This window comes from Acomys russatus, chromosome 20 (genome assembly GCF_903995435.1).
Source record: "Acomys russatus chromosome 20, mAcoRus1.1, whole genome shotgun sequence".
Taxonomy (NCBI): domain Eukaryota; kingdom Metazoa; phylum Chordata; class Mammalia; order Rodentia; family Muridae; genus Acomys; species Acomys russatus.
The window spans coordinates 13,801,507-13,814,920 of NC_067156.1; the positions used below are offsets into that span (position 1 = coordinate 13,801,507).

General features: G+C 43.4%; 1 protein-coding gene across 1 annotated transcript in view; it reads left to right on the forward strand.

Moving 5' to 3' along the window:
- Window positions 1-97: 97 nt before the first annotated feature.
- Window positions 98-13,414, forward strand: part of Elp2 (elongator acetyltransferase complex subunit 2) — a 34,870-nt gene continuing 21,553 nt past the window's right edge. Inside the window, exons 1-8 of the mRNA XM_051164011.1 lie at window positions 98-281; window positions 3,198-3,276; window positions 6,284-6,354; window positions 8,361-8,517; window positions 8,991-9,068; window positions 10,994-11,058; window positions 11,820-11,886; window positions 12,499-12,636. Of these exons, the coding sequence (XP_051019968.1) occupies window positions 144-281; window positions 3,198-3,276; window positions 6,284-6,354; window positions 8,361-8,517; window positions 8,991-9,068; window positions 10,994-11,058; window positions 11,820-11,886; window positions 12,499-12,636 (793 nt within the window). The 5' untranslated portion in view covers window positions 98-143. The remainder of the gene's footprint in view (window positions 282-3,197; window positions 3,277-6,283; window positions 6,355-8,360; window positions 8,518-8,990; window positions 9,069-10,993; window positions 11,059-11,819; window positions 11,887-12,498; window positions 12,637-13,414) is intronic.

A 13,414-nucleotide genomic window follows, 5' to 3' on the forward strand; every position in this document is an offset into this window, starting at 1 on the left:
GGAGCTTGCCGCCTTAGCCCCGCCCCGGCCCCTCGGAAATGCGGACCGGCTGGTGTCTGCGGGAGTTGCTGCGGCTAGCTAGAGTAGTTCCGCTCTGGGCCGGAAGTGCTCGGGAGTGTCTCGGCCACTGACCACCTGGCATCATGGTGGCGCCTGTGCTGGAGGTGTCTCATGTGTTTTGCTGCCCGAACCGGGTTCGAGGCGCTTTGAGTTGGAATCCAGGGTCTGGAGGACTCCTGGCCTTCGGCACATCCTGCTCCGTGGTTCTCTATGACCCTCAGGTACGAGGGATTAGGTGGACTCCGAGCCTCGGGTGCGCGCGCTACGGGCCCAGCTTGCAGGCCGAGGGCGCGGTCCTTTATGATCTAGGGGTCTAGGAGGAGAGCCTCCCCAGGGCCCTGCACCGGGCCCTCTCCTGCGTCGCGCTGACTCCTTGGTCTGTGATCCCTGAGCTGAAACCCCTAGGATGACATCCTTCTCAGAGCCCTTACAAGAACAGAGATTTTAGGCGTGGCTTAGAGCCACACATGGCATCTGAATTCTTTGTTTACCCGCCGTATAGTTAGCGAACTTACATTGAATTGCAAAGAAACGTTTCGTATATTTTAGATACGTGAATGCAACTTTTAAAGACCTGTGGGGGAAAAATAGAGGGTGGGAGCTAGAAGGCAGGACTTAACTAATTTCTTGAAAATCAGCCAGCTGGATTATTATTCTTTTTTTTTTTTTTTTTTTGGTCGGTTTTCCTACTCAACTTTTCAAGTCAGCAATAATGCATACTACCAGAGTTATGAACCCTCTCCAGCTACTTTAGAATGGTGAAGTTAGTGTTGCCCTGCTCCAGTTGAAACTGCCGTGCAGATGCCTGTTTCTTTTTTCTTTTTTTGATTTTTCGAGACAGGGTTTCTCTATGTAGCCTTGGCTATCCTAGACTTACTTTGTAGACCAGGCTGGCCTCGAACTCACAACGATCCGCCTACTTCTGCTGGGATTAAAGGCGTGTGCCACCACCGCCCGGCGCCTGTCAGTTTCTTACAGTGCTGCATTGTTAAAATTTCATTTGAAGTCCCGTTTTCCTTAGCTTTTGCAGATAAGAGTTCTACATGGAAAGAAAAATTGCTTCCGTTTACCTATAGCGAGCTCTTGCGTGTTCTTTCCTCCCCTGGTCTTGTCAGATGATAAATATATATCTCTCCCAAAGGTATATAGCAAACCAAAGGTAAACTTCACCTTGACTACCAGGAAAAGCCCATTTTTGGGCAGAAGTCACTGGATTGGTTCCCATACCTTCCATCACTCTTTTTTTTTTTTTTTTTTTTTTTTTTTAAGTTTCCCTTTGTAGCCCAGGTGGCCTTGCCTTTGAGCCCACTGTGTAGTTGGGGTTGCCCTCAAACTCACCACCCTCTCGCCTTAGCTTCCCAAGTGCTGAGACTACAGACCTGAGCCACCGTGTCCAGCCCTGTCACACATTTTTTTCTTTTTTTAAAGATTAATTTATTATTATGTATACAGTATCCTTCCTGCATGTACTCCTGCACACCAGAAGAGGGCGCCAGATCTCATTATAGATGGTTGTGAGCCATTCATGTGGTTGCTGGGAATTAAACTCAGGACCTCTGGAAGAGCAGACAGTGCTCTTAACCACTGAGCTATCTCCCCTGCCCCTCTGTCACATTTTTAATGATAACCTGATAGTCATGTTACTGTGTCATATATTGAGCCCCAAAAATACTTCATTAAGTATATTCTGGCTGAGTATTTAATTAAAAGAATAGGAACATTTGAAATGTGGGACTAGAGAGATGGCTTCTAGTTGGTAAAGTGCTTGCTAAGCAAACATGAGGACCTAACTTCAGATTTCCCAGCACCTTTGTAAAAGCCAGGCGTGTCTATGTGCACCTAACTCCAAGGCTCACTGGCTACCCAGTCTAGTCAAAACACCAATCTCAGATTCTGAAAATAAGTTGGAGAATTGATTGAGGAAGACATTCTGATGTCAGCCTACGGTCTTCACGCATGCATGCATACACACACACACACACACACACACACACACACACACGAAATGCTACTGTAGTTTCGAGGATGATGTTTATTCAGCATTTTTGAGACACCCCTCTAGGCTTGCAGTAGGCGTCGTGATGCTACAAAGATAATGAGTAATTACTTCTTAGTCTAGTGGGAGAGACAAAATCCATTAAAGTGTTTCCCAACCTCAGAGCTCATCTGTTAAATATATTCCTTTGTGTATATTCGCCTGTTCCCTTTTCCCAGCCATGAGAAATTCTGTTTGGCACACAAGCATGCATCAAGTCAGTGCTGTTGATAACAATCATGGAGAGGACTCTAAAGAGAAGTCACGTGAGCAAATCTTTGCTCAAGAGTGCCTCATGACCTGCTGGGGATCTGTAGGTAGAACTTGCAGGGGTCTGATTTAGAAGGACCTTGGTAGCTGTGGCCTCGTGACCTTGTCACTGACACTAAAGGACTTGACTAGCCATGCATTTGCATGTGTTAGCTGGATTTTTATTTTAAAAAATTATTTAATTTTATTTGCATTGGTGTGAGGGTATCATCAAATTCTTTGGAATTAGAGTTACAGACAGTTACCTTTTTTTTTTTTTTAATAAAAACCATCAATATGGGCTGGAGAGATGGACCATCGGTTACGAGCACTGGCTGCTGTTCCAGAGAATCTGGGTTAAATTCCCAATACCCACATGGCAGCTCACAACTGTCTATAACTCCAATTCTGGGGGACCCAACACCTTCTCATACAGACATACATACTGGCAAAACACTAATACACGTGAAGTAAAAATAAATAAAGCCCTCAACTTAGTGCAGCCTGATAATATTGTGCCAAGGACTATGGCCCACAAAGAAGGGATTACTTGTTTATCCTGGAGAGTTGAGACAGGCTTGCTGGTAAGGGGTGTTGTGTGAGCAGAACTAAGTAGATGAAGATCTTCAGTTATTAATAGGATCCTGGGAGTATGTGTGGAAAGGCAAGAAAGCTCTCTAGTATGTGGGTGACTTAAGCCACAGCTAAAGGTCTATGATTTGAAAGGCAGCTCTCTTGATAGACTTCTACTCTTTTCATTGCATCAAAAGAACTAATTTTTACTTACTTGCCAATTCCTTTGTGGGCTACATTCTAATGTACTAATTGGTATTTTTTTTTTTTCCCTTTAAAGAAAAAGGTAGTTGTTACCAATCTGAATGGTCACAGTGCTCGAGTCAATTGCCTGCAGTGGATACGTAGACAGGATGGCTGTAAGTATTAAGCTGAGAGTGCTCCTCGCAAATGCTTTTTAATAAAGTATGGCTAATAATTTTCTTTCATTGTTTCTCTTAATGTAGCATTTCCTTGACTGATATTATATGTTTGGAAAGAATGAAAAAATTCACTGCTCCAGCAGTGAAGTGGCTGTCTAATTTTTTTGCTTGATAGCAGTTGACAAATGGATGCACCCTATGCCCATAGCTTCTGATGGGAAAGTCTGTGAGCTGGGCGTAGTGGAGGCTGACATTCAGCCTCCTTCATTAATTAGTCTGTTTCTGCCATAGATAGATTGTTGCTTTATTTAGTTAAGACCTTGTAGCTCTGATGCACTGGTAGTATGGTCTGAAAAGTAAGGAACTGGACTGGATCAGAGCACCCTTGGTGGTCCTGAGATGTGTGGGGTCTGTGCTGTTTTCATAATGCTAAGAAGTGTATTCATTCATAGGCTGTCATGAGTGTGCTGTGTCATTTTCTATTAGCCACATGATGTCTGATACTGTAATAGACTAAACAGAAGCAGATAGGAAACTTCAGCCATTTTCTAACATAGACATTAAAGGGCCTTGTAGATGTGTAAAATTGTGCTTCTGTTGTTATTAATTTTTTTTGGTTCTAACATTAGAATTCTTCAGCCCCATGAAAAACTGTATTAACATATGTCTAAGTTAGGGTTTCTATTGCTGCAGTGAAAAACCATGATCAAAAGCAAGTTGAGGAGGAAAGTATTTTTTTCAGATTACACTTCCACAGCAGTGTTCACTATTGAAGGAAGGCAGGACATGAACTCAAGCTGAGCAGGAGCTGATGCAGAGGCCATGAAGCGGGTGTTGCTTACTGGCTTGCTTCTCCTGGTTAACTCAACCTCCTTTCTTTTTTATTTTAAATTTTATTTTTAATTCATGCACATTGGTGTTTTGCCTGCATGCATGTCTGTATGAAGGTGCCATGTGGTTCCTGGGTATTGAACCTGGGTCCTCTTGAAGAACAGATAGTGCTCTTGACTGCTGAGCCATCTCTCCAGCCCCTAGCCTACTTTCTCTCTCTCTCTTTTTTTTTTTTTTTAAGTTAAAAATTCCTTAATATTTTATTCCTTGGTACCACTACCACAATTTACAGGGCAATATACCTGATGTAATGAAAGAAAAAGAAAGACAAGGCTACAACAGATAAAAGACCTCAGGAATGTCCATCTAACTGACACTACATTGCATTAATCACCCTAGCCTATTTTCTTATAGAACCCAGGACCACCAGCCCAGGGATGGCACCACCTACAGTGGGTGGGGCTCTGTCCTGTTGATTACTGATAGAGAAAATGCCTTATAGCTGGGTCTCTTAGAGGCATTTCCTCAGCTGAGACTTCTTCCTTTCCAATGACTCTAGTTTGTGTCAAGTTGGCACAAAACCATCCAGTACAGCATATTTTGTACATCATTGTAATTAAATTACTATTGCCAGAGGGGTTGGGGACACTCCACAGTGCCAGTGTAGAGAGTCCACCCACCTTTGTGTAGGTTTGGCGATCAAACTGAGGTCCCTAGGTTTGTACAACAGGTGCCTTTACCTAAAAAGCCATCATGACTACGTAATTCTTTTTTTGTTTTGTTTTTTTAAGACTAGGTTTCACTGTGTAGCCTTGGCTGACCTAGAACTCACTATGTAGACCATACTGGCCTCAAATACACAGAGATCCTCCTGCATCTCTCTTCTGAGCGCTGGGGCTAAAGGCCTGTTACCACACCCACGTCATTGTAGTCTCTAAGTGAACTACTGAAGAGTATGTTTTACATTTAACTTCCAATATTCATATATGTAGCTCACATTAAAAGGTTTTTAGGGTTTTATGAATGTGAATTAAAACAGAAAATTTGAGCCAGGCATGGTGGCGCACGCCTTTAATCCCAGCACTTGGGAGGCAGAGGCAGGCGGGTTGCTGTGAGTTCATGGCCAGCCTGGTCTACAAAGCGAGTCCAGGACAGCCAAGGCTACACTGAGAACTCCTGTCTCGGAAAACCAACAAAACAAAACAAAACAGAAATGTTGAGAATGGCTTGGCTGTGCTGGGTTATTTCCCTAAGATTCTCTGACTCCAGGATTTTAACTACCCTATTGACCACTGTAACTCTCAATCCAGTGGAACTCTCTCAGCTGTCCCTCCGTACCTACTGCTCTGTCTGACACGCTGAGTTAAGTTTCTTTCATTCTGCATTATGATCCAGGTACAAATGCAGAATTTTCTTGAGTTGCTGAGACTTTTCTGTGTTTTTTATCTGCAATATTAAAGAAAAACCTTAATAAATAAACTCTGTATCTTAATTGGTAAGTCAGAGTACATCTTGTACCAAGTCAGTAAAAGCCATTATGTAATACAAAGGACAACTCTTCTTTTTGGGGGGAGGAGGTGTTTTGAGACTGCTCTAGCTGTCCTGGAACTTGCTCTGTAGACCAGGCTGGCCTTGAACTCACAGAGATCCGCCTGCTTCTGCCTCCCACGTGCTGGGATTAGAGGCGTGCGCTGGCCAAAGGATGACTTAATGTGTGCGCCAAAACACAGTTATAAATATATTAGTTGTCACTGCCTGACATCTAAGACTACTGGAAGCACCCATAGAACTGTGTTGTGAAGTATTAGTTTTGCCTTTCATTTAAAGGTGAGGTTACATAAAATGAATTATATGTGTTACCACTGTAACCTGTGGTCTTCTAATAAGGCTTTGTCACAGGATAATTTATATTTCCTAAAACTTAATTTTAAAAAATGATTAGGAGCTGAATGTGGTGGCTCACAGTTTAATCCCAGCACTTGGGAGGCAGAAGCAGGTGGATCTCTGTGAGTTCAATGTCAGCCTGGTCTAAGAATTAAGTTTCAGGACAGCCAGAACTACACAGAGAAACCCTGTCTAGACTAACCGGGGGTTCAGGGAGGAAAAAGGAAAGATCTAGGGAGAGAAATGATGTGAATGCAAATGTTTATTTACCGAGATACAACTTTTTCAGCCCTTTCCACTGAATTGGTGTCTGGAGGATCTGACAATCGACTGATTTACTGGGAACTCGAGAATAATCAGGTCAGCAACTGTTTCTGATTCCAAGAAATGACTAAAGTTACTTTTCAAGTTTTAGCTCTCTCATCATTTCTTTTCTTTTCTTTCTTCTTCTTCTTCTTTTTTTTTTTTTTTTTTTTATGAAGTGCCTTGTCACTGTATGTCCTGCGTGATCCCCTGGAAGGCTGGAATTGCAGGTTGTGTGTGCCGTCACACTCAGCTGAGACTGTTTATTTTCCGCATGTCAGGGGGCCCGTACCCTTCTCTGCTTCCATATTCCTGTGCTGTCACTGTCCCTGTGAACTCCCTCACTCAGACTGGTCTCATGTGAGCCGTTCTGTTTCATAATGACAGACACTTTGGCGTGTTAGCTGGGCAGCTGCTGCCAGGCGAGTGGAGATCTCTAGCGGAAAGTCATCTCCACACGCTGTGAGCATGCGCATGGCCTCTTTAGTGGACAGTTCGCTTGTTCCTAGTTTCAGGCAAAGAGTAATGAAAGTGAAGCAGGTTACTGTGTTGGTTCTGAACATTACCCTGCAGAGTAATAAGGTAAAGTCCTCCCCTTCTGAGTCAAGGGCATCGTCTTGAGGGCAGAGTGGACTTGAAAAATGAAAATTCAAAGTGCTCTGTGCTCAGCTGTGTGAGCTTCCCGAGCCCCACTACAAACAGACAACCTTTGAGCTGGGTGTAAAGTGGAGGGTTATTGTCTTGGGAAAAATTTAAGGGATGAGGATTCCAAGTATGAAAAAACACATTACAGGAATGAACCCGCCATTCCCACTTAAAATCTCTTAGCATCCCCCTGAACTTGGAGGAGGCAGTTATGGAAATGTTCCTAGAGACTCCATGTGTGCAGAAATACTGGAGGAGAGTGAGGGGAGGTCGGATTGGAACTAGCTGGTCGTGTGGTACAGGCTTGTGTAGTCAGCTCTCTGCAGGCTGAGGCAGAAGTTTGCGTTCAAGGGCAGAGTGGGCTATACAGCAAAACACTGTCTCAAATTTTTTTTTGGTTTGATTGGGCTGGGCTACAGATCAGTGGCAGAACACCTGCCTAGTATGTGTGAGGCCCAGGACTCAGGCCTCAGCTTCCAGGGGAGAAGTTCCTTTTCAGCAGGCTTTTGGAAGTCAGTGATGACTGCTAAGGAAAGGAGTGCATCAATGCTAAGTTAGCATAGGAAAAACAGGAAAAGGGGAGAGCAGTGTAAAAACGCTTTTGGCACTGGCAGGTTAGTTACAAAATAAATTGGGAATATGATGGACAGAGAAATGAGTAAGTGAAAATTCAGTTCTTAGGGCTCTGGGAGAAAGGTGCTTCTGCACAGAAAAATAGTCAAGTAGGAACCTTTGGAGCCGGGTGCAGTCATGCCATGTGAGCTGCTGGCTATATGACCAGACTTACTGCTCAACACCCCATGCTATAGGAAATAGAGGGTCAAGTGGAGATGGCATTTTGGAGCCCTCTGCATTTGAGAGCAGAATGCCATCCTCACTGGGACCAGTCTTAGTAGAAGAATTCAGGGAGGTGAAGTGAGCTCTTATTTTTGAGACCTGATCTCCTAGTGGCAAGACAGTCAACTGAGGGGACATTGAAGCCAGACTAAGTCGGGGTGGGGCTATGAAAGGCGTAGAAGAAAGATGAAAGGAATTGGGATTTAGGGGAAAGGCTGAGCGTTTTAGAGGTTGGATACCCAGTCAAGCATTTCTGTGTGCGTAAGTGCTCAGTGCACCTGGACTGCTGATCAGAAGGAGAACTTCTCAGCTGGTGTAGCTGAGGATGACCTCAAACTAATGATCCTCCTGTTTCCACCTCCCAAGTGCTGGGATTACAAATGTGCAGCTATCGGGTTCTGTCTGCAGCCTCCTCACTTCTCTTTTTTGAGACAGCCCATTTGGCAGCCCACGCTGGCCTCAGACTCGGAGTGGTCCTCTTCATCGGTCTCTTGACTTCTGGAATTACAGACATGAGCCACCATGCGCAGCTTTATAATTCCTTTGTTCTGATAACATATGTGATATTCTTCCTGATTTAGGTTTTAAAAGCAGTCCGTCTCCAGGGCCATGAAGGACCTGTTTATGCTGTGCACGCTATTTACCAGAGTGAGCCATCCGATGACGTGCTGCATACCCTGATAGCTTCTGCAGCGTCAGATTCCACAGTTCGACTCTGGTCTAAAAAGGGGTCGGAAGGTAGGTTCGGAGCCTTGTAACCTAGGTAAAAGAGATAGCAATTGTGAAATGAGTCACAGCTACAAGAGCACACATAAGTTCTAACATTCTTAGCAACTTTAAAATGGCTTTTTTTACTTTTCAAAATATCCCTTAACCAAACTGTTTGACTAAGTAAATTCCCAAGGTCATTGAGGCTTGGGGTTGGCTTTTCTCCATCTCTCTGTAGGCACCCTGGACTAGTGATGCCACCCAGCTTCTTTTTCGTTTTTTAAAGATTTACTTATTTATATGAGTGCCTGTCTGTATGTACACATGAAATTTAGTAGCAAGCATCAGACCCCATTATAGATGGTTGTGAGCCCCCATATGCCTGCTGGAAATTGAACTCAGCCAGCGCTCTCAACCACGGAGCCAGCGCTCAGCTCTTGCCACCCAGCTTCTTTAGTTAGGTAAGCTCAGAGGTAATTGCTTATGTGTGTTCTATTTTTCAGTAAAATATCTTCAGACCTTGAACTTCGGGGATGGATTTGTTCTGGCTGTCTGCCTGTCTTTTTTGCCTGGTACTGATGGTGAGTGTCCTGCTTAGAAAGAATAGCATAAAGAAATGTTTGCAGCCTTGACTTTGTATCTGTTACATTTGTTTCTCTTGTGTTGCTGACCCAGCCCATGGCCTCACACATGCTAAACAGCACTTCAGCACTGAACTACACTCCCAGCCCTATGTCTGAATGTCCTTATGAACTAAACAGATGAAGGTCTGAAACATCAGCATTAGAGAAATGGAGGCAGGAGGGTTAGGAGTTCAAGGTCAGCCTAGGCTACATGAGACTGTCTCAGAAACAGAACAACAAATAACTGATAATTGAACATTTATTACAGTATTTAACATCCCAAGTCTAGATCATAAAGTAAGGACAGACATTAGGAACTTTGTTAGCTGAGATTTACTGATTTAATATGTGCTCCCTATTGATATTGCTGCTAATAGAATTTATTGTGGATGTATCTAAATATAATTGGGAGAAAGTAGTTCTTTGAAGGTGAAGGTTGGGGTAAGTTGAAAAGTGCTTTACTGTGTGAGCTTCCCGAGACGGCAACTCTGCATGCCCTGCGTGATGCGTTTGCCGTTACTTGCCTTCTTTATCCATAGAAGTGAAAGTCAGTGTGACCTAGTGATTCTCTTCACCTCCTCCTTTACCTGGAGGACAGGCCCACCAGCAGAGGGGTGGCTGGGAAACGCCAGCCTCTCCTGCTCTCTGCATTCACAGCAAGAGCCAGGTCTCTGCTTCCATGTCATGCTTCCTTTATGCAAAGGTGACTGGAAAGTGAGCTTAGTTTTGTAACACACACACACACACACACACACACACACACCTTCTAGTCACCTCAGAGGGTTTTGTTGTTGTTGTTGTCGTCTTGTTTCGTTTTCCTTCCTTTCTTTCTTTTTTTAAAGGTTTATTTTTATTTATTATTGTACACAGTGCTCTGCCTGCATGTACCAACTGCAGTCCAGAAGAGGGCATCAGATCACACTATAGATAGCTGGGAGCCACCATGTGCTTTCTGAGAATTGTGCAGTCGGTGCTCTTAACCTCTGAGCCATCTCTCCAGCCCTTGTTTTTGTTTTTCAAGACAGTTTTTCTCTGTAGCCTTGGCTGTCCTTGAACTCACTCTGTACACCAAGCTGGCCTTGTACTCACATAGATCCTCCTGCCTTTGCCTCCCAAGTGCTGGGATTAAAGGCGTGTGCCACCATCGCCCGGCCACCTCAGAGTTCTTAACTGCATATTTGGTTATATACTCTTTTATTTTAACACTTAATTCATTCTCAAGCAAAATGTAAAGTCCTTGAGTCAGCAAGCACATGTAGAGATTTTTAAGTAGCGACTACTGCTGGCCTCAGACTCGAGTACTCAGCTTGGCTATCATGTTTCCCTGTTGGCCTGCTGGCTGATGCTGGAGAAGTGTACCTTACCTGTTCTTATTTAAAACTTATTTTTGTTTAAGGGACAACTATTTTGGGGAGTCCTTCTGTCCATCCACCGTATTTCTAAAATAGGGTCTCTCTTATCACACGCCATATATTCTAGGATAGGCGGTCTGCAAACTGTCTGCCAATTCTGTCTGCCTCTCATCTTGCCAGAGCAGTGTTGGGATTGCAGATGCAAACACCACATCTGGCTTTTTTATGTGGATCCCAGAGATTGGACTCAGGTCGTCAGGCTTCTATGGCGAGCACCTACCCCGTGCTGTCTCCCCGTTCCCTCCTTGTTCTTCGTCACTCTTTCACTCCCCTTGGTCATGATGCACAGAGCAGACTCACTAATTGTCTGAGTATTTGCCAACAACCGTTGATTAGAGCCATGTAGAATGTCCATTATCCCTGAGACAGGTTGACGCGTCAGTTGTGTTATGGTATGGGGAGCAGGAATCAGTTTCTTCACCCAGTGATCGTAGCTGCGCGACTCACAGCCATGCCTGTTTCCTTTCCCAGTACCAATATTAGCATGTGGTGATGATGACTGCAAAATTCACTTATTTGTTCAACAGGATGACCAGGTAACTAATGATTCATATTTTATTTTTAATAATTTATTCTCACATATATTACATGCCCACCACAGTTTTTCCTCCCTCCCCTTATCCCCCCAGCTCCTCCATTCTCTGCCCCCGTCATCCACTTCTCCTCTGTTTCCCTTCAGAAGGGCGAGCCTCCCACAGATAACAACCAAACATGGCACATCAAGTTGTAGTTAAAAGACTAGAATTATGTTTTGATTTATGACATATCTTAATATAGACTACTTCTAGATTATAACACTTTAGAAACATTGTAATTCAAACCAATATAATCCAACAGGGTAATCTTTTTGAGAGTTCTTTGTTAGATGATCTGTCAGGTTTTGAACTCCACATAGCTACTTCCAGAGTTATTAGAGGAAAACTAATAACTAAACCCATAAAACTGTTCCATAGAGAGGGAGAGAGGAATGATGCCATGCTGGGGTTTTCCCTTAAACTGAGTGTGGCACAGCACACCTGCTGCAGAACGCTGAGGTCCTGTGTGCCCTCTACACGGAGTGTACGTCTTGGCTGAGTTAAAGGAGAGAATCCCAGCAGTAGGCCTGGTTGGTTCTAGACTCTTGTTTTGTTCTGTAAGAAATTTTAAAATAGTTGCAGAAGTTTAGGTGTCCAGCATTTTCAGTGCTGTTTTATCTTGTGAACCTTTAAACTACTTGAGACTTGCAGCTAGTGTGTCCTTAGACTAGCCCAGCTAGTCACTTGGGCGTCACACACCTTACTGACTGGTATCTCCTCAGTTTCAGAAAGTGCTCTGCCTGTGCGGACATGAAGACTGGATAAGAGGCGTGGAATGGGCAACCTTTGGTCAGTATGACATTTTGCTAGAAGTGAGCGTGACAAGCTTATGTGACTTCCAGGAAAGCAGTCCTTCCCCCGTTAGTTTTAAGGTTGTTTTTGTATGTTACGTTGTCTACTGTCCCAGATAGAGAAGGGATGTAAAAGTTTTAAAAGGAGCACACACTATGGCATGCACCTGGAGAATAGAGGACAGCACTGGGCAGTGGGCGCCACAAGGTCAAACTCACAGAGTCAGGGTGGCAGGTACCTTTGCCCCTGATCCATCACACTGGCTCAGAAAAGGGGACTCAGCTCTTTTGTTAACTGTTGATTGGGTGGTAAAGGATGAAATAAATTGATTTTTACAGGATGACAGTAGTTGTCTTATTTATATGTAGATATTCTTGAGGAGTTCTTTCTAGAGCTTTGTGGCCTGGCTATAGACAACCACTTGTTATATCCTTAGTTAGTAACATTGTGTGTATATTTGCCGGTACCATTAAAGATGAGTGACAGTCAACTAAATGAAGGGTAGGAACCAGAACTAGAAATACACACACCATAGATGAAAAAATCTTACACCTAAATTTATTACATACAGTGTTTTAAAAAGTAATGCTGCATATATTTTCTAATTAGGTAGAGACCTTTTCCTAGCAAGCTGTTCCCAGGATGGCCTAATAAGAATATGGAGACTGTATATGAAGCCAGCCTCGTCAGAAGATGAGGATGATAGCATAAGACTGAAGGAAAATACTTTCACTCTAGAAGATGAAGGTGAGCCGCTGTGAATGTGTGATGTAAAGTGCTTAGCACTGCAAGCTGTTCCAGTTGTCGGTGTCTCCACACATCTCTGTGAGGGGTGGTTTTTCATTTTTATGTGAGATCTGTTATTTTTCATGTTTGAAACATTTTTATAAACTGTATCAGTCCGGTCTTTTTAATTGCTGAAAGGGATGCTTAATGTTCAACAATGAATTAACTTGTGAAATGTTGCAAGCAATTCAGATTTTCTTATGATGTTGTAATAGACTGGCTTCCCCCCACAGGTCGGATTGGAGTGTTGTGGGACAGAGATACTTGAGTTTGTATCTAAATACTGTTCTTGGTTAATCTTAGCTATAAAGCCTGTTAGAGTTGTGACTTTGCTAACAGTTGTATGGGGAAAACCAAGAAATGATATAACCAACCTTTTAAGAAGGTATGCCAACATATGAAATTTTTCATTTATTTGTTTTTAAAGTCTATAATATGAATTTTAGCTTCCCTTATTTCTTCATTTATGTTAAAAAACTTAAAACTTCTTAAGTAGGGAAACTAAAAGGTTGACGTACATGTTTTTACTGTCTGTCTGACTGCCTATCTAATCTTGTTTATCGGTCTATGAACGAATGACAGGGTTTTGTTTGTTTCAGGCTGCCTCCTTGACTCCAGTCTTCCTCCTTCTACTTCTGAGTGCTGCCGCTGTTAGAGAATTCTGCTCATTAGTGTCAAACTGTGGGTGGAAGCCAGGGCTGTGAGTGTGCCGACATGCACTCTCTCAACTGAGTTATAG